The sequence below is a fragment of the Amaranthus tricolor genome, chromosome 1 (assembly GCF_026212465.1).
Source record: "Amaranthus tricolor cultivar Red isolate AtriRed21 chromosome 1, ASM2621246v1, whole genome shotgun sequence".
Lineage (NCBI taxonomy): Eukaryota > Viridiplantae > Streptophyta > Magnoliopsida > Caryophyllales > Amaranthaceae > Amaranthus > Amaranthus tricolor.
The window spans coordinates 39,534,083-39,561,876 of NC_080047.1; the positions used below are offsets into that span (position 1 = coordinate 39,534,083).

Sequence of the window (27,794 nt, forward strand, 5' to 3'; positions counted from 1 at the left end):
GTCTTGGGCGAAATTCCCGAATCTCGGTTGAGATTTCATCGACTACTTCCCAGAACTTTAATCAAACCATGACTTCGTCCGAGTTCTTTATAATATCGCCCGAAATCATGCTAATTGACTTGAAATCTTATCAGTGACTCTCAAACCTCTTCATAACCATGAAATGTCTTCGTGAGCTACGGAATAATGTCCGAACATGCGATGACACGTCATTAAAGATCGGTAGACATAATTGAGGATGAGGATGGCTTGAAACTTGCTTGAATACACTCGAATATCAATCATTAAAGCACGAAAAGACATACAACACCAAATGAACTCCAATTAGCAAATCTTGATCACTTTAAACCTCAAAACGCTAACCAAAGCTCTCGATAAACCAAAAAAAGACACGATAAGCGTAAAAAACTACACTTATCATGTCATAATTGGACTATTATATAAATTATAATAGTGTATCATAAAATAATAATAATAATAATAATAATAATAATAATAATAATAAAGGCCCGTCTCAGACCCGTAGCCCGCTATATTTTTGTTAATAAAGAGTCCGTTTAAATTCTATTTACGGCCCATATAGAGCCTATCTTTAGCCCAGACCAATTAAGCCATATCATCTTAAGCTAGTCTCTTGAGAGATCGTCTCTTTAAGAGACGTATCTCAAGTCTAGCCCATTAAAGAGTAATGCATATTTATCGTATTCTTAATGCCTACTTACATTATCCTTAATGCTTACTTATCGTATCCTTAATGCCTACTTCAATATCTTAAATGTCTACTTACATCATTCTTAATGCCTACTTACAATATTTTAAAAAATATATAATGAGCCGGCCCAATTAGATACCGTCTCTTACAAGGATTTGTGTATTATCTTTCTCATTTAAATCCTACTCCCTCCAATTCACAAGTAGTGTCTCATTTGCTTTATACACTCTATCCAATGTACTTATTCAATCCTTAATATCTCTAATAGTGCATAATTAAAAATTATGAAAAGTTGATATGAATAATCTTTGCATTGATACGAATCAAACAAGATCGCACTTGACTATGTTTTAACTTATAGATTAATAATAAAATACAAATTACAAGTAAGAAATGAATAGTATTCAAAAAACAAATGAGACATTACTAGTGAATTGGAGGGAGTATAATAAGTACTTGTATTTACTACCCTCCTCCAAAAGTATTAATGGTTTTTTTGATAATTGGTATTAAATAGTGAAAATCGAAGTTGTTAAAATCGTAATTTTAACTTGTATCAAAAACAGCTCCTAGAATCGAATCGTGAAATCGAATAGTTCTACAATTTTGCAAAAATAAACATTTGTAATTGCTTTTGTATATTATTTAGTCATTTTTATTGTAAAAGAACACTTAAAATTTATTTAATATTTTTAAAACTTTGTTATTATTAAAACAATATACTATAGCTTCTTATTTACTGGCTTTTTCTCTTTTTTTATGAATTGACAAACATAATAAAATATACACTAATCATATATAATAATTATTTTATAAAAACAAACAAATCAAGTACATACAATAACAATGATCCTCAGTAAATTAAGCAACATCAAGTAAAACACTTTTATTAAAGTCACATTATAATGAAACATTTTTGAAGGCCTAATAATTTCGTAACAATCAACCAGCTAGAGTCAAGTTCCAGCTCGAGTGTGTATTTTGCTTCCTTTTTGGTATATAATACAAATTATTTGGCAAAAAAAAAAATCATAACAATCAATAATGCAGAAATTATCAATTATGAACATCAATGTAATAATTAATAAGTAACACCAAATGAAACCAAAGCTCAAGTTGTAATCTAGATAAAATAAAACAACTCAAGTAAAAAGAATTTTCATTAAAAAGTTAAGAATCCCAACTCCCATGCATGTTTATATAATAACCATATTATGGTCAAGAATCGAAATTTAAATATTAAAAAGAAAAATAGGAAATAGCCCATGGATATAGTTGATTTGGTGGGATAAGACACTATTTCGTATATTTGTGGAGGTTTTTTTAAAATCGTGAGTAATTAGTAGAATCGTAATATTCTATGATGGTTACTATTCTATGATTCTATATAATTCAAACGTTTCTACTTGCGATTCTCATTGATTTTGATTTTAGTAACGACGTTAGTGTGTATTTGGATCGTAAAACCGTACGATTTTACAATCGAAATCGCAATTTTAACAATCTTGTGGGAATAATAATTAAAATTGAGTGTAGTTTTAGTGGGAAAATTGTTTAACAAGTTTAATGGGCAAATTTGTTCCGCCTCAATCATCTTATTTTTAAAAAAATTCATTCGGTTACCATTTGAATACATGATACTAAAAAAATTACAAACAAAAAAACTTTTTTATAATCAAAGTTTCATTCCTATGGGAATTAATAACACGATAATAAATTTTCCTAAAAACTTACACCATAAATAATTCTCAGTAATACCATTTAGTACCAACAAGCAAGTGGGTATTTGAGGCTCACTCAAAGCAAAACAATGGGATGAATTGTTGGTGATAAGGTGGTATTATGTTATGTGTTGCATTTTCACTATCACTAGTTCACTACCAGGGGGCCCATGCCCATGGCTGACTTCCATTCCTTGTGTGTGGCTTTCATTGAAGCAATTTGCTATTATAAATAAAGCCTACCTTAGCTTGAAACTATTCCTATGTAATTGGATTCCAACTCTCTGTTCTTATAGATTTGGTGTCAGCAAAGATCTTGGCAATACACCTCCACCCACATGTTTGGAAATCCCTTCATTTTAGTTGTCTTTCTAATGTTAAACTTTTTAAGATGGAAGTCACCGAAGAAATCGTGTCATGGTAGGTCGTTTACGTGTTGTATATATTCGCTGCAATAAATTTAACTTTTTATGAATTAAATTTAGTGGCATTAAAAAAACCCATTTCTTATTTGTCGCCACCAATTTCATTTTATCGCCACCCCCCCCTTGAATGAAATTACGACTTTACCCCTGAAATTTAAAAAATTACGAAAATGCCACTAAGCTTATAACTTATATAAAAACACTTCAAATCCACTCAATAACACTTTCATCACTTCCATAAAATCAAATTCTTCACATAAAATTAAGCGGAGCTAAAACTTTGGAATCGAAATCGTCAAAAAAAATTCGAGGTAAGTTTTTTTAAATCAATCGAAGCAAAAAAAAAAAAAAAAAAATTTTCGATTCGGCCCAGTCGCACAAAACGTGCGACTGTACAGTCGCACGTTTTGTGCGACTGGGCCAAAACCAAAATTTTTTTTTTTTTTTTTTTTTTTTTTTAAAATTTTTGAAAGAGTTTGTTGTTAGTTAATGTTATTTAGTAAATGTTGTAATAATATGTATTATGATAATGTTGTTGTAAGAAGTAGTTATTGATTTACGTATTCGAAAAAGAAAAAAAAAAAAAATTAAAACCGGTCGCACGAACCGGTCGCACAAAATGTGCGACTGTACAGTCGCACATTTTGTGCGACCGGTTCGTGCGACCGGTTTTAATTTTTTTTTTTTTTTATTGTAATGAATTTGTTTAGTGTAATTAATTTATTAAATTTGAGACTCATTATAATAAAAATTAATAATTATTATAATAATTATGATAATGTAATAAATGAGACTCATCCATCGAAAACTAATTAATACCCTTTATTGGAACTTAAATTTCTGGGATACTATTGGAACTGAAGAGACTTCTTGGGAGATGAGGCCTAATACAAGTAAACTTTCCATATCCACTTGTAATAAATGAGACTCATCCATCGAAAACTAATTATTATAACTCTTGGAAAATGCAGAATAATAATTATGACATTAATACAGGTTTAATAATAATAATAATAATAAAGAAAAAAAAATTTAAAAAAAAAAATATATAAGTCGCACAAAATGTGCGACTGTGTTGTGCGACTGTCAGTCGCACGTTTTGTGCGACTGGTATTTTTTTTTTTTTTTTTTTTTAATTTTTATTATTAATTTTATTATTATAATTAAAAAATTATTATTATTATTATTATTATTATTATTAATAACCGTAATAATAATAACCGTTATAATAATAATAACAACCGTAATAATAATAGCCGTAATAATAATAATAATAATAATAATAATAATAATAATATAAATAAAAATAATTAAAAAAAATTAAAAAAAATGAAAATGAAAAGTTATTAACTCAATGGCAAATTTGTAAATTTTTAAAAATCAGGGGTAAATTCGTAATTTCATTAAGAGGGGGGGGTGGCGATAAAATGAAAAGGGTGGCGACAAATAATAATACCCTAAAAAAATGCTACTGATTATATTTTTAGTGTAGTAATTGTTGATTTTTATTTTAAGTTCTACTATAAAGTGATTTAGTGACACTTTATTTGGCCTTTAGTAGCATATGTAATTGTTACTATAGTCTATTTATGAGAAATGTCATTAGATCCTATTTTGTGAAAATCTTTAGTATGCTTTTTTATTATGCTGCTAAATGGTCTAATAAATGCCACTATATATACTATTAGAAATTTAAAGTAGTAACATTTAAATCAAATGTCGCTGAATATATTCCACTAAAAACAAATTATATTATAATGATTATGTCTGTCTTTCCTCGTGCCAAATCATCCTGTGCTAATGTATCGTGAATAGTGTTGTGCCTTCTAGGCCATCCTAAAATAAGGTCTAACAATGTAAATGTGTCATCTCGGGTCGCCCATGTTTGATGCCTATTGTGTCTCGTGCCAAGTCGTGCTATGACAGTGTGGTGATCAATATTATAATATGGGAAGACATTCTTATTGATTATTAATGTAATTTGGGACGACACACTTATTGATTATCACTGTGATCAATAGTATCTATAATATTCTAAATACCTATTTACAATACTCTTAATGTCTATCGAGAAATTTACTTTATATTTTTCTTTTTGGGTCAACCTAATTAGAGATAATCTTTCAAAGAAACCGTCTTTCACAAGAATTTGTGATCTACAAATAACATCTTTGTAGAAATTAAGAAAAGGGATTGGAGAAAAGTGTCTACAACAATGATTTATTAGGAAAGTAAAATTAATGTATAAATAAGATGAAAGATTAGTTAAATGTAATGATGAAAATTAGTTAAAAAAGGAAGTTTGGTATATTTTTTAAAAGATGGTCTCTCTAAAAACCTACTATATAAAAAAAACATTTGTGTATTGAGGTCTCATGTCATGTATTAAGGGTAGGAGGCCCAAAATACACAAGTTTTTTTCTATTTTAATTAGCAGTAAGACAGTAACTCTCATGTGAGACGACTGAAGTTGTGCGACTGATCCATGCCTAGTTAATTTTTTTTCTAATTCTGACATTAATTTTAAGTCTTAAAAGACAAATATTAAGATTACTTAAAATGTCAATTTCACAACTTAAAAAACCAATTTCACAGTTTGTAATACTAATTTCAATGTTTAAGTCATCCTTGCTACTTTAGAGTTTAAATAAAAATATTAAGCCTTGAAATTGATTTTTTAAGTTTCAAAATTTGTCTTTTAAGTTTGGTTGATGGTAATGAAGTAATGGAAATGAAATGTTGTAATGGCAATAATAATGAAGGAATGGATATGAGAATTGGTAATAAAGATTCTTTTGTTTGGTGTGCATGACTAAAGAATGGTAATGGAAGATAATATTCCATTGATTGCATTTAGTTGTTAGTAATAAAAAATGGTAATGATTCATATTTGTATCTAAAAGCATTATTGTATCTAAATTATTCTATCTAATGATTCTTTTTTTAATAATAATTTTTTTTCGATAATTACATACATACCCTTTTTTTTTTTGTTTCAGCTCGAAACAACATTACCTTATTTTATTACCACAGTAATACTTCATTATCATTACAGCCTAATACCAGGTTGTTTCATGATAATAAAAATGGTCCTTTTTGGTAATTTCATTACCTTATTTTATTACCATCCATTACCATTGAAGGCATCCAAACAACCAAATTTTTTATTACTTAATTTTATTACCATTACCGCCCTCTAATACCATGTACCAAACGGGCCGTTAAAGTCCTGAAGTTTCCGAATTCCATGACTTAAAATTATCAATTCCAAAGTCTTGAAATTGATTTTTATGTCTTTAAATTGGTCTTTTATGTCTTAAAATTGGTATTTTAAATCTTAAAATTAGTCTTTTAAATGTTAAAAGTGATAGAAAAAATACAATAATTATTAATTAGTTCAGCAAAAAAAAACTTTTTCAGATTTCCTAATTAAAAACTTCAATTACCAAACATAAAAGTCGGATGTATAAAATAAAAAGTGTTTTTATGCTGAAGTTTTGTGTAAAAAAGGTGTATGCAAATAATCTAGAATAGACTTTGCATAGCCATTGTTCAATAACTCTATTTTCCCATTAAACCAATGCAATTAATAAGATGATTAATTATGATGATCATCAAGACATTCTTCACCAAAGATCTCCATGTAACCATCATCATAAATGAGTATAAAAGAATGTTTTATGAGCATATCTACCTAATTATAAATTTAATTAATTAGGATTATTAAGGCCATATCAACGAATAAGGAAATATAAAACATTAATTACGCACTCAACATATAATTCTATAGAACTATGTATAAGAAACTATTCCTAATACGGAAAATATTACACATTAATTACTTATATATAAATATGATTTCTTAATAATTGCATATGAAACTTTTAAACATATTAATTACATATATATACATATGATTTCTTAATAAATGACATATGAAAGTATTTATTAGTTACATATATATACATATGATTTCTTAACAAATGACATATGAAATTAAGTATTAAACATATTAATAATACATGTAAATAATTTTGTAATAAAATTTCCGAGATAAATCTATTTAAAATGATATAATTAATTTTTGTTTATACTATATAGTATGGAATATACTTATCATAACCCACAATAAAATGCTAGTAGTAGAGCAAAAAATGTTTGTCATTAGTTTATGCAAAGCCACAAAATAGTCATTGTTCAAAGTTAACAATTAGTGTAGAGGATTTATGGATATGATATATTGATATATCAACTTAGATTTTTTGTGTGTATGTAAATATTTTGAAAATCTAATTAAATTTTTATTGGCAGATTATTTTAAATCAAATCAAATTATTCGATTTTAATTAATCAATTAAAAATCGAAAATTCTAGTAGATAGTTACATTTATAAGACACGGTTGTTAAAAATGTTATTAACAATAAGACTTTAGTATTGTAGTTTTACTATGAAAATTACATGCAAAGTTTCACAACATTTATCATATGTGCACTACCTTACCAGAATAAAATATATTACCTTTTGATAAAAGCTAAACAATACTCACACATTAAAAAAACTAATCACATATATGAAAGTATAAATTAGTGAATATAATCAAAGATATTAATAACATAATATATTATAACGCATAATTTGATGATAAATTTTAAATTTTATATTATATCAGGTAATATTATTAGTGTTTTTACATTAATCAAAGTTTAATATATATATTCTAATTTACTATTTATATTAGATTTATATCCTCATTAACAAATGACCCAAAACATTCTTTAGCAAGATTCTTAGTTATTATAAAAATTTACACGAAAATTTTGGAATTCACAAAATGGGTCATAAATAAAAATACATAACATTCTATATTTATATTACTTTTATTTTGAAATACTTGTAATTATTTATATATATTGTGTGGAAAAATATCAATATGGTTGCAAGTACTACAATAAACGGATCGGAGTAAATATTACATTTACATCCATGAGAAATCCTTTTGAAAGAGCAAACCATCATTACTAAAATAGAAACCATCTTCCTTAACCAACCAAACACACATCTTAAAAGGACTACAACGATGAATATCTCTTTCAAAATGAAAAGCGTCAAAAACTTTCCTGACACTTTCCCATTTGATCGTACAAAATACTCGACTAATTCCGACGCCCAAAAATCCGGTGCTTTGACTCCAACTATAATCGTCGCCTTCTTGTAAAGCTCGACCACCCATGTCATTTTCTTCGGACTCACACCATATTACAAGCGGTAAAGATGAGTTATTTGAAAACCCATTTATGACACTTATACTATATTTTGTGACAGAAAGATATTCTGGCTCTTTTATTGTTATGATAAAAACCGTCACAAATGTTATAAGCGTCAAAAAACAGGGAAAGAGAGCACAAGTTTTTATCTTCATGAATAATTCAAGATATTAAAGAAGAAGAAGAAAAAGAGATCAATACAATGTTTGGAATTTGTTTAATTATGTTGTTTTGGAAGAAATTTAGGAGATGGAATATGAAAGAGAGACAAGTCAAAAGTCTTAACTGACATGTGACAATAGTGGCTATTTATAATAAATTTTGATGCCCTAAATTAAAAGAAATAAATTCACATTAATAATCCAACTTTTTGACCATTTGAATTATTTTCTAATAATAAAATTTTTATCATATATTTACCCATAATATATCAAATTATTAATATATTAATAATTAATAATATATAATAATAGGGTATGTTGCCAATATACTAAAATAAATATTGAATTATTAATTCATAGCGAGCTATAAAGGCAATTATCAAATTGTTAGAAAATATTCTAAAGGTGGAATTATTCACAACAAATAAGTAAAATGTTAGATTATTAATATTAATTTTTTCAAATTAAAATAAATAAAATAAAATTGAGATTTTTTTGTTACTTTAGAAGGAGGATTGGCTATAATAAAGTACTTCTATAAATTTGACAATCTTTTACTTTAAAAGGTAATTTTTATTTAAAATATTTTCTAAAATTTAATTGTATTTACCTATTTAAGAAGATATTTTTTATTGAATTTGAAATAGTTACTAAATTTATTGACTAAACTTATGCATTAAATGTATAGTTTAGAAAAATAGTATTTATTATATGCCAGCGCACCATTATTTTAGTGATTGTGCTATATCTCTATTATTCTAAATTTCTAATGTATATTTTATGATATTATCGTGTGATCTTTAAAGATAATCATATGTATAATGTAATAATTAAAAAAACTAAAAATTTTCAAATGGCGATTTTATAGAGATTTGTCAAATGCAACAAAATATAGGTTAAAATGTGATTTCGTGACATCAAAAAGATTTTATTACATTAATTATGATTTAAAGATTTAAAGGTAAGTTTTTTAAAAAAATTTATTACACCAAATATATATAATTAATTGAAATCTTTTTAAAAATTGTACATAGCTATACATGATTTGGTGGTAGCTATTTTACAAGCAACAATTTGGTTGTAATATAAATAATTTATATGGAAATGCATATATTTTAGGATATAAACTATTTTATATAATTTAAAGAATTTCAATATTATATAAAGCAGACATTATGATTATCATTATGGGGTAACTCTTTTGATTATTACATTTAACTAGAAATATTATTACATTTAAAGTATGCTGTTATAACAATATATATCAATTATTACATTTAACAAGAAATATTATAAGTTATTAACAATAATATGTAATTGTCTCTTTCTTTGAAAATTATATTTATATATACTTTCAAATACTAACAAACTATGTGAGCACGGGTTGCTATAATTATAGTTATTATTGTAAAATATATATCCTTTTAGAGTTGAATGTGAAGGATATATTATATTTGCTAAGTTCTAATTCAGAGACTACTTTATTAAATTTTGTATGCTCGTATATTATTAGCATAAATTCAATAGGAATAAAGCTTGATAATAATGCAGATAAAATTTCGAGAATCCGAGAATCTGAGTCGAGACAAAGATGGAGTATGAATAATCCGACTCAAAGTGAAAATAAATTGGAAAAAATAGTCCAACTTTTATCTTGAGTAAAGTTGGAAAGTGCATAATCAAAGCCATTGTGATTCCTAGTTTGAATTATACCTTCATTAAAATCGATCATTTTAAAAAATAAAAAGACATGTCAAAATGATCGGTCGGACTAGCCGGATGAGATATAACTCTCCAATCAACTATTATTATATTAGAGTTACCCTCCTTTCAACTCCTTCTGGATCATGAATATAAGTATAATTCTAAATTTAAATATAATATATATCTTTACTTTCACTTATAAATATGTAAAGAGAATTGATTACAAACAAATTCGATGAGGTTTTATCATAAAACAATTAGTTATAGGAAGAATAGTCCGTCAAGCTTATATGTCGGTCAACCATTGTTTTCAATCGGAAGGGAACGTCGTGCTTTTTAAACCCGCACGTAGTTTTTTTAATGGAAAACTCGTGAAATTTAGGGTAAAAGGTTATTTGGGTTTGTATGTGAGTTATTCCTTTACCTCTCTATTTGAATTGCTTAGATCTATTTTTTAAATTATATCATAGTGTAAAGGCGCTAATTTCCGATCAATAGGAAATAAAAAATCTCATTCTATTAAAAAAACAACGTGCGGCTATTTCCTTTGTATTTATCAAATCGTAATCCTAAATTTGTGTCATCAATTTTTTTTGCCAAAATATTTTTGTAGAGGCGACTATTACTCAGATCTTAACTTTACTTTTTTAAAAATTTTTCTAAAACCAAATTATTTGTGAAATTTTAGTGCCTTATAGCCCCTTTAATTCAAATACTCAAATTATGAAATTTTATATTAGATGAACAAAATCAATATAAAATCAAGTTGTTAGTAAAAAAGAAGTCTTATTTATGTCTTTGGTTTGAGGCTATTTGTATCTTGTATTAAGGATTACTAATAAGATGGTTATTAATAACACATTATTTGTATATTTTGAAAACCAAAGATACAAATAAAAGTTATTTGTATCGTTTGTTTGAAATCAATGATACAAATAACAGGTTATTTATATCTTTTATTTCAATAAAATATATTAAGAGGGGTTATTAATGAGACTTCTTTACTAGTTAGTAGTACTAAAATATTAATCTTCAAATAAAGTAGGAAATGAAGATTTGAATAACATTTCCTATTATATAGTCTCTCCATCGCACTCATTTTGCATTTATTGTAATTTTGGTTTATTTCATTCATTTTGCACTATTTTTATTTTTGAATAATAGCTCATCACTTTTTTTTAATCTCATCAATATATTTTAACCTTTTTTAATTTTATACATACAAGTTATTATTTCTAATACCAATATCTATTTTTTTCTTAAAAATTATAATTTTTCTCATTATTTTTAATTGAGTAGAACAGAGAGAGTATATATTTTTCCTTAATGAAAATATCAAATCAAGCCAAGTGATAGCAATATCATTTTATGTAATATGCTAAATTACATTTGCTATTTTAAAATTTTAAGTATATTGGAGGAAAATCCTTGTTCCAATCACTAGCTTACACATTCTAATTTCAAGTATATAATTGAGATTGAAACAAAGGTATTTCCTTTTGATAAGAGTATGCCGCCATAAAAATTATAAATAATGAGCTTTTCACCATTTCCACCCTTGGCCACAAACACTCAAGTTATATTGGATACTCTAACTCTTCGCTTTAATTGAGTATCCTATAACACCTAATATAAATAGAAAAGACAAATACTAAACACGTAGTAATAAATCAGTTCAATCAGAAGTTGAAGTTGATGATTAAGATTCCAAAATATATTATATACTTTACCCTCATACGATATTTGGGTTAGAAATTAATGTTGATGCAATATAGATCCTCTTTATATCTAGCAATGAATATTGATCATTTTTAAATGAGAGTTGGTTGAGATTTGAACTCGTAACTTCTTGACATATAGATATCTATACCATGTCAAAAAATTAAATAACTCGTTCAAAAGTTTAAACTAATTGTTAAAATCTCAAAATATATTATATACTCTTATAACAATAAATCTAAAAACATTGGATGGGTTTGACGGCTTGGAAGTTAATGTACGTCAAGTGGCATAATTTGTTGAACGAGTTGAAGTATGAAAATGACATGAAAAGAGTAGCTTGGTTATGTAAAACCATTAAAAAGGCACACAAATTAGTTATCTTAATTTGGATTGTATAATCACAAACAAACACTAAAAATTCCTAATAATATGAAGTGGATAATTAGTGGATGGCAATTGGCATGATGATACGCCTTTGTGTGTTATAGCTTTTTTGTTTCTCCAAATCTTGTGTGTTTAATCATTATGTTGCTTTAAGCCTTTAACATTGATTTATTTATGCGAATAGTTACTTATCTCAATTAGAATAAGTATCGCATTTTTAAATAAGCTTCTGCGTTTAATCTCACACATTTTTTCATTTTTTTAGTCTACTTTATAATAAAAAAAACAGTTAATTTATTTACAAATTACTCTGTCACATATCGTTGATTTTGTTTAAAATATTTCATATATAAAGGAGAGAAATTTTATACATGATTTTTCGTAGATAAAGAAGTTAAAATATATATGTCGATGTATATAACTTTAATATACACCATTCATAAATATAAAAACTCAAATTATACTTGAAAATAAACAAAAGAGTAAAATGAAACCAAGATTAATGGAGGGAGTAGTCAATAGACAATACACAAATTCTTGTAAGAGATCATTTCTAATTGAGTCGGTCCATTATAGATTTTTTTAAAATATTGTACGTAAGCTTTTATGAATAATGTAAGTAGACATTTAAGATATTGAAAGTAGGCATTAAAGATACAGTTAGTAAGCATAAAGGATATAATGTAAGTAAGCATTAAGAATACGGTAAGTAGGCATTAATCTTTAATGGGTTGGGCTTGTCATATATATATATATATATATATAAAAGCAAGTAGGATTAAAGGCATATTATAAGAAGGATATACATTACGCCGCAACCATGTTGCAAGACAACTACGTTTAGGTTGCTCATGAGTCATGATATTATAAAAAAAAGATGTACTTTCTATCCCACTTGCTTTATCTTAACATACCCAAAAGTTGTATTTATCAATCTCTAATAAAATTGTAGCAATGGTTATTGAAATTGTTGGATATTTAGTGCATCCAAGTGTTAATAGAAAATGTGTTTAAAATATGTTAAATGTTACATTCATCGTGAAAACGGAAAAATCGAAAATGGAGTTAGAATAGATTGCATATGGCGCGGAGTTTTGCGCGTGGTGTGCATGAGCATGCTTTGCAGTTTTACACATGTCGCACATATAATATTCTAGTCGCGTCTTTGTTTCTTACCCTGTTGTTGTTAATTATTTATTGTTTAGTTTTATGGGTAGAGAAAAGCTTGTAGTAGGAAACAATATCTTACAATTAGAAGTGTAATATGTGATCCTCTATTTTATTGTTCATCAAAGAAAAACTAAATACAAACACAATTCCCACTTGTCTTAGCATATCTACTACTCCCTCGTATTCTTTGCAAGTATGACATTTTTTTTTTCATTTTATCCAATGCATTTATTTAATGTTTAACATATTTTTTTATATATAACAAAACATTATAAAAAAGTGGGTATTAATAATCTTTGCATTGAGATGAATCAATTAAGTTCTCACTTAACTATGTTTTAATTTATAGATTAAGAATAAAATACAAATCAAGAGTAATAAGTGAATAGGTCTAAAAAGTAAATGTCTTATTTTCGGTGAATAGAAGTGAGTATTAGATAAAATGATGTCTTAGAATATCTACAAGTAGAAAAATCTATTAACAAGTTAAATAGTCATACTTATTCTCATCCAATCTTAATATATTCTTTACAAAATTCATTCTGATACATTATCATATGAAAATATAGTATTAGTTAGTAATGAAAATTTATGAAAAAATTAACTTTTTTATAATCAATTTAATACATTTCATGAAAATTTACACTATAAAGTATTTTACCATTATTTAGTACCAACAATTAAATAAATCGTTAGTGTTTAATAGCAGAAAGATTGGGTGGTTTTAAAAGAGATATTCTTCAGAAAAATATCACTATTAATTGAAGTATAATAAACAAACCAATATTATACTTTGCATTTACATCCATGAGAAATCCTTTTGAAAGAGCAAACCATCATTACTAAAATAGAAACCATCTTCCTTAACCAACCAAACACACATCTTAAAAGGACTACAACGATGAATATCTCTTTCAAAATGAAAAGCGTCAAAAACTTTCCTGACACTTTCCCATTTGATCGTACAAAATACTCGACTAATTCCGACGCCCAAAAATCCGGTGCTTTGACTCCAACTATAATCGTCGCCTTCTTGTAAAGCTCGACCACCCATGTCATTTTCTTCGGACTCACACCATATTACAAGCGGTAAAGATGAGTTATTTGAAAACCCATTTATGACACTTATACTATATTTTGTGCCAGAAAGATATTCTGGCTCTTTTATTGTTATGATAAAAACCGTCACAAATGTTATAAGCGTCAAAAAACAGGGAAAGAGAGCACAAGTGTTTATCTTCATGAATATTAATGATTCAAGATAATAATATTATGTTTGGAATTTGTTTATGTTGTTTTGGGAGAAATTTAGGAGATGGGAATATGAAAGAAGACAAGTCACAATTGAGGCTATTTATAATAAATATTGTTCATGTTCTAAATTAAAATAAAAAAATACAATTGACAATATTTTTGTTACTTTAGAAGGAGGACGAGCTATATTAAAGTATGAAGTTGACAATCTTTTACTTATATGGAAACAAATTGGTGGATATGTTTAGTATTGTAATACTTTATATAGATTTATGTCAGTACGGGTATTAGTTCGGCTAATACGGTTAATAGTATCAAATTTATATATATTTCAAAATCACACCAAATATCAAAACAGTGATGTGATAGATGGAAGACTTTAGTATTAGATTTCCTTTATAATGATCATGACTTTTTCTATGTAGAATTTTGTTTGATTAAAATTGTAATGTATTTGATCGATTGTTATTCTGTTGTAGATGTGTTATGACATTTTTATCAATGAATTATCAGGTACCTTTCAAAAAAATTATGTTGATCTTTGTATCTCTAATAATAATTAACATTATTAAATTTGAGATAATTATTTCTGTTATAGGCTTTTTGGTTATAAGAATATCCATTTTGACAATAATTTGTTAGGCTCAAGTTTGTCCAATTAAATATATTAATTAAACAACATAATGTCAATAAAAATAATTTTAATTTATCAAAAAACCCTAAATCTTGCTTAAATACATATAAGTGCTAATGATATCATGTTTGGAGTTTAGAGTTTAAGCAGTGTTTAGTGGAGTATGTAGATACTTTCATAACATTATAATTTGTAGTACTCCAAAACAAAAAGTATTAAATTAAGAATTTCCTTACTGTTTTTCAACAAACTATAATTCCATAGCTACCTAAATAATATTATTTTACACAACTAAATGTACAATTAAATTTCTAATAACTATATTTATATCGCTATATTTATTCATAATTACGACTACTTAGACAAATACCTTTACCCGATTAGGCCCTTAGTATCAAGTAATATTATTTATTAATAATATCTATTATGATGGTACCATTATTTTAGTGATTGTGCTATATCTTCATTATTCTAATGTGTATTTTTTGATATTATCGTGTGATCTTTATTAAAGATAAAGAAGTTCACATTAATTGTGAATCTTAATAATTTAAAGAGTAGATCCTAGCAATTTAATTGTAGAAAAGAAATATTAAAAGGCAAATGCTAACAAATTAATGCCTCAGAGTGTTTCTTAAAAAAAAAAAAAAAAAAAAAAAAAAAAAAAAAAAAAAAAAAAAAAAAAAAAAATAATAATAATAATAATAATAATAATAATAATATATCTATAAGTGTAAATTTGGAAACAAAATCAAAACATAAAATAACATGATATATTTTGATGCTTAATTTAAAGACAAATTCTAAATTTTATGATATATTAGCTAATACAATTAATAATTATATAACTAAAATTTATGTATTAATCTATCTCCTCCAAATATTATTGTAATATGAAGAGTCTTCTAATATTACTGTAATACACTCTAATACTTTTCTTTTTCACTCGAGAGTCTGTTGGACTAAAAGTATGGATGCAATACAGATACTCATCATACTTAAGACTGAATATTTCATTTAAATGAGAGGTGATTGAGATTTTGAACTAATGACCTTTTATCACGTGGACATCTGATATCAATACAACCAAAAATTTAAATTGATAATTAAAATCCAAAATATGTTGTATAGTGTAAAGCGAATAACATAATCTTAAACCATTGGGTGGATTTGATGGCTTGGAAGTTGATGAACGTCAAGTGGCACAATTGTCGATTGAGTTGAAGTATGAAAATGACATAAAAAGAGTAGCTTAGTTATGTAAAACCATTAAAAAGGCACACAAAATAGTTATCTTAATTTGGATTGTATAATCACAAACAAACACTAAAAAAATCCAAATAATATTGAAGTGGATAATTAGTGGATGGCAATTGGCATGCTGATACGCCTTTATGTGTTAAAGCTTTTCCGTTTCTCCAAATCTTGTGTGTTTACTATAATCATTATGCTACTTTAAGCCATTAATATTAATTTATTTATTAAAATTGAGTCTTATCTCAATTAAAGTAAGTATATTTTTCAAATAAAATTATGAGTTCAATTCTCACTTTTGACTTAACATTTTTTTTTTCTCGATCTATCCTATAATAAAAAAACAAAAAAAACAATTGATCTATTTATGATAAAAATTATAATGCGGAAAATAAAGTAGATTAGGATTTGGGTTTGAATATTCGGTTTTTTTTTTTTATCATTAGAGGGAAAACACCCCTATTCATACAAAAGATCAATGGCTTAATCATAGAAATTAGAATAACAAAATATCTTAATTTTCTAAAATAAAAATAAGAAAAAATATTCTAACATAATATTTCCTAAAATAAGAGGATAAAATAATATCATATCAAGGTTTATTTTGTTCTTAATTTTCTTACACAATTTACTCCTCTTGTCACATATTGTTCATTAAAATTTAATATATGATTTTTCGTGGATAAAGAAATTAAAATATATGATATCTTGTTAGATTTATTTTGATGTATTTAATTTTAATATTATTTTTTAAATAGAGTTTTTAAAGATATAAAAGTTCGAATTATATTTAAAAAATATGCAAAAGAGTAAAATAAAACCAAGATTGTAAAAAGGAAAAAGTATTCATTTAATTAATAGACAATAAGCAAGTAAGATTAAGGGCATATTATAAGTAGGATATACATTACGATTTACGCCGCAGCCATGTTGCAAGACAACTATGTTTAGGTTGCTAATGATATTATAAAAAATGTACTAATCATACTCATAATACTAACATGCATGTTAGAAGCATACAAGATTATCGACTTCGATTCTGATCAGATATGATTCCTTCGCTTTCTATCCCATTTGCTTTATCTTAACCTACCCAAAAGTTATTTTTCTCAATTTTCGTTTTCAAAAGTGTGAAATAATATTTTACCAATGGCTATTAAAACAAGATTTGTTGGGCTCTGACTAGATGGTAATCGTTGCCGATCAGTAGGGTCTGTTTCCGACTATAGACAAGGTAGGCATTCGTCTATGACTCAGAGTTAAAAAGGGTCCTAAAATTAGAAAATGCTAGTTAATGAAGTAGACACTGGAACCAACTCAACAAAAAGCTTAAGTTGATGATCTAAAAAAAAAAACTTAAGTTGATGGTTGAGGCCCAAAATATATGTTATATACTCTAAAGATCTTAAAACATAGATTAGAATTGAAATTTTAATAACTACATGATGCTATGTTTTTGCCTTCAATTCACAACTTGTTTCATGCCGAAGAAGTTGCGCAATGCTTATGCACACAAACAAACTGACAACATTCTCTTACAGATCAAGAAGATATTACTATGCTCCTTAATTGTCTATTCTGTAGTAATTGGAAACAATTTACAATGCAAGTAAATGCTCAAATAAACATGGAACCTACCGCACTATCAACAGTGAACCACAAATATGTTGCATAATAAACTGAATAATAATATCAGTCACTTCACAATTCACGCATCATTGAGCCTTTAAGTCAGAGGATTCAGCCACAACCAGCAAACCCAGCCAAGTGATTAACCATATCGTCGAGACGAGATAACTGAATTCTGATCTTATCGTCGAGGTCAGCATTATCAGGCTTATCTTGATGCCACACGGACAAAGCATCCTCTATAAGTTTTAAACCATTTTGTAACAGTTCGATCCCACTGGTAAAACTATGAGGCAGTTTCCTTTTTTTGTTGGGCAGATTTACATGATCAACTTCCATAATTTCGCACTGTGAAGCATCGATATTAACGTCTGAATTCTTCAGAAATAGTTCCTTTAGAATAACACCATCTTTCAAAACAAACTCAAATTGCTCCGAGGATGAAGCTGTTGCGGTAGGAAGGGCAGTTTCTTTATCCAGAAACACCTTTAATTCAGACATGAACCACCCAAAATCAGCCTTAGTTCCTGATTTCACGTCAAATGATAGAGCAGCATCAGAAGGGACGAATCTCCACAACTCGATGCAAGATGTTCGAGCAGCAAAATACCCAAATGCAGAAACTGCCAGATGAATGAGGGCCCAGTGCCTCTCTCTAAGCAACATGTGAAATAAGTGACACACAGCTGAAGTCTTTATGTTTTCTTCATTTTCGACCAGTTTCATATGACCCAAGCTAGACATGAACGAAGCTAGAGCCGGCTTGCACTTATGCAATTCATACTCCTTGTTGATGGGCCCAGAGATGAACAAGTTTTCTAGCTCGGTGACTATGTCTTCCATTTGACCATTGCTGTACAAGTGCTTCGCAGTTGAAATGATCCCCAGTGCTTCACTTAAAAGCCTACAACAAAGGTTCTTGGTAACCCTGTCTGTAGACCTTTTATATGTTTGGACAACAAATAACAAAAACTTCATTGTGTTTTTGTCAATTCCAGATGCTTCAATTTGCCTACAGGACAAGAAAGGTTCTTAATCAAAATACAAACTAAAATTGCAAAGGTGACACACGTGTGGGCTATCCTAGCAAACTCTAAAAAGTCGCTTACATCAAGTGACAAAAAGAAATAAAACAAAAGACATATGAAACTTTTAAGGCAGTAGATAACAAATGCAAGGCACAGAACTAGATGTTTCATATTAGAATTTAATTGTAATGAAACTAGTATTGACTGTACACCTGTGAGAGGAATCAACTTGGCTGTGGAACTCATTATACCGTTTATTGTTTAATTTTATGATTAGAGAAAAGTTTGAAGTAGGAGACAGTTATCTTACAAAGTGTAATATATGATCCCTCTATTATGTTGTTCATCAAAGAACCAAATACGAACACAATCCCTACTTTGTCTTAGAATATCTACTATCTACTATCTAGTGTTTGATAGCAGAATGATTGGGTGGTTTCCTCATTCTACTGATCCAGGGTTTTCCACATGTAAGATCAGAAGATAAGAACTTATACTCTCTCTCTCTCTCTCTCTCTCTCCCTCCCTCCCTCTCCCTCTCCCTCTCCCTCTCTCTCTCTCTCTCTCTTCTCTCTCTCTCTCTCTCTCTCTCTCTCTCTCTCTCTCTCTCTCTCTCTCTCTCCCTCTCCCTCACTGTGCGCAAAATAAAAGATGTCAACGATGTAGACATCGATGGTGTGTTGAGTTGATGTGCAAATGTGCATGGCCTGTCTACAATACGCTAGAACGCATGGGTGTTCATGAGAAGTTGCACTAAGGAGCCATCATCTACACGGGAGCACGTCAAGGAAGAAAACACCGAGTGTGAGATTGTATTGCTCAAGTCGTTTTCCTTAATACAGGATTTCCACACAAACAAAAATAATAATTATTGAGTGTAACGTAATCTATGATTATCATTTATGCTATGTATGGACAGACAGAAATGGAGGGAAAGGAAGAGAATGGAAATAGAATGATAGACCCCTTCCCTCCCTCCCCTTTCCTTCCATCCACTTCCTTTGCTTCCTAATTTGTTATCCAAACATACTTATAGTGTAGATCTGTCCCATAGCACCTACAAAACTAAAATTTCAAACATGATTATGATCATCGAAACCAGAAGTTGAAAAATTTACCAATGACCAAGTACATTGCCATAGAGGAGACATCAAACAGCTCATGAGAAACATGGTTCCTGAGCTGCATCCCAAACACTAGTTCATCGTGTAGTAATTAAGTGGTTTCTTTCTATTTTCATCTCCAAGATAGGACGCCTCCAATTTGTACTCATGTATAAGTTTGCAGTTTGGAAAAATGGCTAGCGCGTTCAAACAATCTTTTATATTGTAAGTCATCCCCCTTTCCATCTCTTCAAGTAACAAGTATTCAGCACTCAACACAGCCAGATTAGTATTTCTTGCAGTTGCATCAGATATTATACGTACCATTGCCAAAATAAACATACCAGTAACATGTAATAGAACAAAAATACTGACAGGGCTAGTGCACGAAGCAAGAATAATGTGCATAAGCCAAAAGAGATGGTATAATATTCTTCAAGAAGGGAAAATATTCACTTGAAAGAAAATCCAAATAGGTGTCAAATGATCATAGGCATTTACAGCCATAGCAACAACAGGGAATAATGCAAATAGGTATCAAATGATAAAAAGCGGCAATTATCATTGCCGTCTGGCTGGAATTGTTGATTATGCCTTCAAATTAGCTTATACGAGTCCAATTTTACTCTTGAAAAGTAGAAGATATCAAATGAGAACAGAAATCACTCACATTGATTGCAAAGCAGAGCAAAGTGCAACAACTGGCAATCCAAAAGCATCAGAACTACAGCTATTAAACGAGCTTCCATTATAGTCATCAACAAAGTGAATATACTCGCTAAAAATTTTCTCTGTGGCAGCATTTCTTGAGCTATCCGATAATGAATTTAACTGAAATCCTTCCATTAATAAAGCTGCAAACATAACTACAGAATGGTGTGATCTTTCATCGGTCATAATGAATCTATAAACTTGATCAGAGGTGGATGGTGTACATGAAGCAAGAAGCAGACACATCAATCTGGCCATTTTTCTCAATGCAGAATGCGCAGAAAGAAGGGAATCGGAAGAGGCAATCATCTTATATAAAGAACAAAGTTTATCTATAACAGAATAAACAGTGGTGCTCTCTGCATGACGCACTAAAAAGCACCACAGCTCCATGATGATCTCCCAGCAAAGAAAATGAGGATGAAAACTGTTATAAAGTAGGAACAACTCCATTTCACTCCATGCTTCAGTTTTGGAAACGACTATCATAAAGATCTTCAGTGCATGCAGAAAGGAAACCAAAAAGGGCTCCCAAGTCAGAACAAACGATTCGCCTTCACCAGATGATGCAGGAACAAGTAAGACCAAAGCTGATGAATAAACCTCTTCATCAACTAAAACATCCAAACACCATTGTAGCTTTCTAGCCATCCTAAGTATTACAATTTGTTCTAGATCAGGGGAAACTTTTAGTAGATCAATAAAAAGGGATACCTGACCCAGCAACAATTTTCTAGTTGTAGGCATCGCATCACAAGAAACAGAGAATATTTCATTCAAACAAACTTTGTTGACAGCAGTATCTTGATCAGAATGGCAGGAGAGTAAGACTCTGTTAACAGAAAATAACCAATCAAGAATTTTGAATTTCTGATCTTCATTCAACTGTGCGGAATTAAGTAAGGACATAAGTAAATTAAGAGATGTAGGTTTCAGATGTTTTTCCATAGCTTCACAGACATTCTTCAGACACATCTCTTTGCTGAATGTGACCCTCAATGTTCTAAGTTGTAAGATAAAAAGAGTGACTTCCTGATATACTGAGAATGATTGATATGGATAGAGGTTAGATATTCTAATTGCATTGATTAGGTAAAATTTTATTGGAAGAAATACTCTTTTGGCTTCTGTAACTGATATCATTTGATCAAGTGTGGAACACCAAGCTTCAGCTGCACATTTCAGTGAATCAGTGGCCAGTGAGATGAGAATCATGATGATTTCCCCAATATTAGTCATCCCTGCTAATGTTCCATCTCCAAGCTGAAGCAAGGAAACAACGCCTTTCCAAGACAAATTTAGGATAGTAACCAGACTTCCACCACTATCGGCAGCTAAGGTCCCTAATTCAGAAAGCTTCTCAATAGTACATTTGATTAGTTTGGCAACATGATTTGAATCAGCTGCTCCATCACCATCCAGACCAGTGCTTTCTTTATCTCTGATCTGATTCCACTGGTCCCAATGCACTATTTCTGAATACGCCATGCAGAGCTTCATTACAGAATCTAAAACCAACTCGACACCCTTAAGTAACTCTGAAGTGGATGCGTGAATTTTCTGCATGAATTCTATCACTGTCACTAACAAGCTCCAAATATTTTTAAAACTAAGATAAATATAAGATATATAACATAACCCTCCATTTCAAAAATAGCAAATAAATTTCATTATTAGAAATTTTGGAGCTATTTTATTGGTGAATTTGTCAGCTGTTATAAACTTGGCTATGTACACAACATTCCACTATTTTAAGTCTTGATGCCATTAAATGTCTCACACCTAGGAGTTTGGGGAGATTGGGTGTACACAACCTCAAAAAACAAAGAGGTTGTTTTCAATTTACTCATGATGATAGCAAATACTATCAATAACTTGACATATATAAAAATGCACATGATTTAATGAGTTGCTTTATTGTAGAGAATACTAATCTGAAATCAAAGAACCATTAATTTTTATCTCAAACGAGAACGGACACCTAAGAGATATATTTAAGCACATTCAAAATCTTGATTTTTTAAAGGAGATTTGTAAATCATTTAATAGTTCCCAGTTGAAAAGGCAAATTGAAATCAGTTCCGTTAGAAAAGTTATGCAACTCGTATATAAAGATTCAACAAAACATTTGCGTGTACTCATGCTATTGAAAGTGAATTCAGTAATATTTTTGAAGAAACTTCTATAAGGTTTCTACATATCTATTAAAGAGAAGACGCAGCCCAAGAACATCACTAAAAAAGAATATTGTGTGCAGTGTGAAAGTTTGTGAAGGCATACAGTGCTCTGACATTAATGTGTCACAAATTTTGTGGGAGACCTTCAATGTTTTAAGTGTTTAAGGACAAACATTACTGATAGCAGAGCGTCCATGCAAGTCGATTAATGGTTTCATATATTTTGAGAGTGCAAGAAAGATTAATAGTCAGCGGTCTATGATATTCACGATTCAACTATCTTGAATTCGATCTACTTTATTATCCAGAACTCAGACATTATAACTCTGAGATATGGTCTTCAAATATTGAAACATTAGCAAACAAAATGAACATAAATGTTTAACTACCTTGAATTCAGATATTATATCTTTAATCAAATTCAGAAGTTCCCAAATGAATTTTCCAAGAGCATCCATCAGTAGCTCATCACCCAATGTGGGGTTTCTTGTAACCAATGAAATGCATGCCACCGAAAAGTTCAAACAATCCAATAGCAACTGCCAAAATAACAGTTCATACCATTTGAACAAATTACAGGACACATGTCAGAAAAAAGAGTCTGTGGTAAAAATAGTATTTACAAAGCTCTAGAGTACACTTATCACTCACAAGAAAAACATAATAAAACTATCATATTCAGCATTCATTTCCTGTGAATTAGCATCCAAACTCCTTAAGCCTTCCATTTGTAAGCCAAGGACACATAAATATGTTCAGAGTGTCTCTTCACTTACTTCTTTCCCAGTTAAACACAAAACCATAACTCAAGGGAAGAAAAGCACCAATTAGCTAGGAATTAGGAACATTCTGACATTAAAAGAACTAATTGGCTACTTAAATTCATAAGACAAATCAATAGCCTATTTGGAACAAACAAGACAATAAGGATGGTGAAACTATGGCACATTAATGGAATACCTGAAAAAAGATACTGTAGTGCTCATCTTGTTGGGAATCATCAGTTGACAAAAGTGTCATCTTTAAATGCTTCATACACCACTCACTGGCCTAATCAATAACAAAATTATATGAAATACAAAAAGCTTCCTTTTGTATGCCATAATGAAACATTATAAGATACCTTAGTCCCCAAAGTCAGAAACTTTTCCTGGTCTCTGAAGTTGTCTCCTACTAGGTATTTTGCAGCCACTTCTAATATCGCTTTGTTCAACAAGCATTGAGACACATCTAGGCATGTAAAGCCTTCCCATAATGTCAAATTATCTGTCAAGGAGATAGATAGAGCAGAAATGGGACAGAATTTGTAATACAAGAACAAAAAAAAAAAAAAGAAAAGAAAAAAAAAAAAAAAAAAGCATAGAAGATGCTCTTGACCACTTAGCTAACTGAGATACTTCAATATCAGCATCCTAATGTGAATAAATCCGTTTTAGATTTACCATTACTGTAAATGACAGCTTTCTCATGCTCTTTGAGATGACATCTAATCAAAATACTACTATCCTTGGTCTTCCAGAGAGGAAGGATGCAGAATCAAGACAACAATCCTCTTGAAACATCAGAGAGATCAACTCAGTGTATCCATATAGGCATCAGAACCTATTGTGCTTGGCATCTAATCAACAGGGTTTTATTGCAATTTACAGAAATAAGATTGCTTTCACAGATATAGCTTGTAAATTCCTAATAAAGGAACAGAAAATATTAGTTGACATTGTATATACAGTTATGCACAGAACAATACTATGTTCATCCTGTTATACTTACAAGGTAATCTAGGAACCAACACTTCTAAAATGTTTCCAATTGTCATATCAAAAGCAAGTATTTCAGTAAATTGTGGAACATGTTGATGATGGATAGATTCAATTAGCATAACCATAATGCGGTATCTAAGAAATTCAATAGCTTACATACTTAGTTGGCCATGCACAGTCATCAATATTCAAACTTTTCAACTATAGAAGTAAAAGAACACATGTTCATGTGGCTTCTGTTTTAAGAGCTTAAATACTAAGGAATTGACATAGATAAAGAACTTAGAAACATAGGATACGATGAGAAACTCTAGAAGAGCGTTCAAGTCTGGATTTTCTTCAGGTGGCAATGCTACCCCAAGCTTTGCGATCAGCTGAATGCGAGCCTCAACAAGCTTTGATGTCAAACAATTTTAACAAAAAGTTTAAAGATACAACAAGCATAAAGATGATAGACTCAATTACAGGATACCAAGAACAGGTAAAGATTTCCATGACCTACAAAACAGAAATTATAAGCAATAACACTGGCAATATATTGAGAAACTTGCAAGATCTTTTCTCATTACTTCCCATTTTTTACGTACTTACTCAACCAGGAAATACTTACATACTCATCATCACTTCATCACGCAGAATACTGGACATGGCCAAGGTTAAGAATTTTACCAACTTGCAAAATTAGCATTTTTTCACATTTCTTTGTCAACCAATTGATAAGTTTACGCTACTCATTTTTACAGAAAACCAGCCAGAAACATGCTATCTGCCTGACCTTCACAAAACTTGGGCGACCTTAAAGTTTAAAAAAACCGACATTAAATACTTCAGAAAGTTGTAAAACATAACTAAGAATTATTTTAAAATATAATAAAGCATCACAACCTTAACCTAATTTCTTTGTCAACCTTAACTCTGAGGAAGTATATGACTGAAATCCGAGAAATTCACTAGTTAAAAATGGAAATGTTGTTTATTATCGAATACATCTACATGCTTCAATCATAAATATCAAAGAAATGGCTACTACTATTAGAAACCTAACATTTAAGTTACAGTAGAAGAATTCCACAAGGTCTTGGTGTCAGGTCGTAATACCATAGAAAATTGAAATCATGCCTAGCTAAATCATATCAAAAAATCATCAAATTAAACGAAAACGCCTAAAAATTACTGCTGCTTGAACGCAAAAACAAAAATATACAATCAAATGAAGTTGTGATATACCGAAAACTTCGCTCAAAAACACGCCTAACAAAAAATCAAACAGTAACATTGACGAACAGATAGCTAATTGAGGATAAATACACAACAGGTTAAAAAAATCTATGGATGAAAATCTATGGCGAAAATGAGCGTTGTTCATACAAAATGTTCAAAACAAATGAAAATTAAGAAAGTTGAAATGAGAGCAATAATGGAGTAGCTTACTTCCGATGATGTAATGGCTTCTACCAAGCTCCGAAAATCGTCGCCTGAGCTCTCTCCCGCCATTGTTATGCGCTAACTTCTCTTTGGATGTCCGGATGTGAATGTTTTAATTTTCGTAAGCCGTGCACTTTCCCGCCTTCAATTTCACGCTTGAACATCATGTCCAGTCACCTAACCTCTTTCATCCGAACGAGATGGCCAGGTTCGGTTCGGAATGGTTTAGGTTTGAATCAGTGACCAGTTGGATCAATAGATTTTAAACATCAGAACAATTTGCGAGATTGAGAAAATTTAAAACAAATAAGTAACTTTAATAAAAAATATATAAAAATGAGCTTTGCGTAAACTTAATTTAAAAAATAAGCGTTTTTATATCCAAGTCTAAACTCAAGTATATTCGTAGTTATTAACAGAGAAAAAAAAATAATTAGATAGTCATCAGAATGACAATTGATGGCGTGTTGCCGCCAAGATAAGGGTGGGGAAGGGTGGGCGACAATGGGTAGGGGTGTTGTTCTTTTAATTATTTTATTTTACTTTACATTTTTTAATTTGTATTTTTTGTATTAATTTTTCTTTATTTTTGCAAGAGTTAACTTATAATAACAAGTTCACATTTAAGCAATAAACATTCTTGGACAAGTGATATTAATCTGGGTTAATTAAAAGTGAGGATTATTGTAGGAAAATTAATAAAAGATTAAATTATTTATGATAATTTTTCTTTTTTTAAAGTCTTCAAATTTCAACGTTAAAGTGATCATTTTAAATCTTAAAGTGATTAATTATATATAAAATGATCAATTAAACAATCAATTATAACTTATAAAAGAAATTAATTTTGACCTTAAAAGTATTAATTATGATCTTAAATATACCAATTACTGTTATTGACTTAGTTCTTAATCAATTGTGTCCCCTACAAATACAGGAACAATATGTCAATTTTTCATAATTATTATTCTATTTTATATGCTTATCATTTTAATGTAAATTTAGAGCATTATTCATGTCAAGGACCATAAACATTTAAGGTTAGTGCAAAGCTAATTTTACACTTGGGCGATTAAGAGGGTTTTTAAGTAAGAATGTAGGTAAAATGTTTGTCTTTTTTATCTCGCATTTTTGCTACAAGACCACTGCAAATAATTGTACAGTTAGCACGGAAAAGGTTGACTCCGAGGACCACATATGACAATGATCAAGTTAGTAAATATACAAAGTGGGTCAGAATGCTCGGTTTTAAGCGCACCATAGCCTTAGTTTTGGATGAACAATTAGGTTTATTTAATTTGCTTATGGCGTGAGGCTTTAATTATATTTTTCAATATAAGAGTAAATACATGAAGAGTTAATACTATTCTCCAAATGACTGAAAATAAATAATAGTTAAGGAGTAAATATGTAAAACATAAGATGATTTAATAAAGGAGAATGTGCCTAAGTGTATCTATAGCAAATGATTGTCAAGAAGAATCCTTAGAAGTAGTCAATTGTTAAGGGTGTCTATGTTGACCTTAGTGTGTTACCATTGTGTATTACGGTGCTC

At 29.3% G+C, this 27,794-nt stretch overlaps 3 protein-coding genes across 4 annotated transcripts; all 3 read right to left on the reverse strand.

The window, feature by feature from the left end:
• Positions 1-7,834: 7,834 nt before the first annotated feature.
• Positions 7,835-8,278, reverse strand: LOC130818191 (uncharacterized). Its single transcript, XM_057684259.1, has one exon. It carries the CDS (start codon positions 8,276-8,278, stop codon positions 7,835-7,837), a length of 444 nt encoding a protein of 147 aa, XP_057540242.1.
• Positions 8,279-13,991: 5,713 nt separating this feature from the next.
• Positions 13,992-14,570, reverse strand: LOC130818212 (S-protein homolog 74-like). The gene has a single exon (XM_057684293.1). The coding sequence runs from the start codon at positions 14,505-14,507 to the stop codon at positions 14,064-14,066; it is 444 nt and encodes a 147-aa protein (XP_057540276.1). The 5' UTR covers positions 14,508-14,570; the 3' UTR covers positions 13,992-14,063.
• Positions 14,571-17,804: 3,234 nt separating this feature from the next.
• Positions 17,805-26,592, reverse strand: LOC130818200 (uncharacterized). 2 transcript variants are annotated; one of them, XM_057684280.1, is made up of 7 exons: positions 26,246-26,592; positions 25,114-25,188; positions 24,178-24,312; positions 24,015-24,104; positions 23,444-23,593; positions 20,837-22,437; positions 17,805-19,047 (listed from the first exon to the last, which is right to left on the reverse strand). In XM_057684280.1, the coding sequence occupies exons 1-7, from the start codon at positions 26,306-26,308 to the stop codon at positions 18,147-18,149; spliced, it is 3,015 nt and encodes a 1,004-aa protein (XP_057540263.1). In that variant the 5' UTR covers positions 26,309-26,592; the 3' UTR covers positions 17,805-18,146. The 2 variants fall into 2 exon arrangements, with proteins under 2 accessions (XP_057540263.1, XP_057540254.1); XM_057684271.1 differs by having other exon boundaries at positions 25,114-25,209.
• Between the last annotated feature and the right edge of the window lie 1,202 nt (positions 26,593-27,794).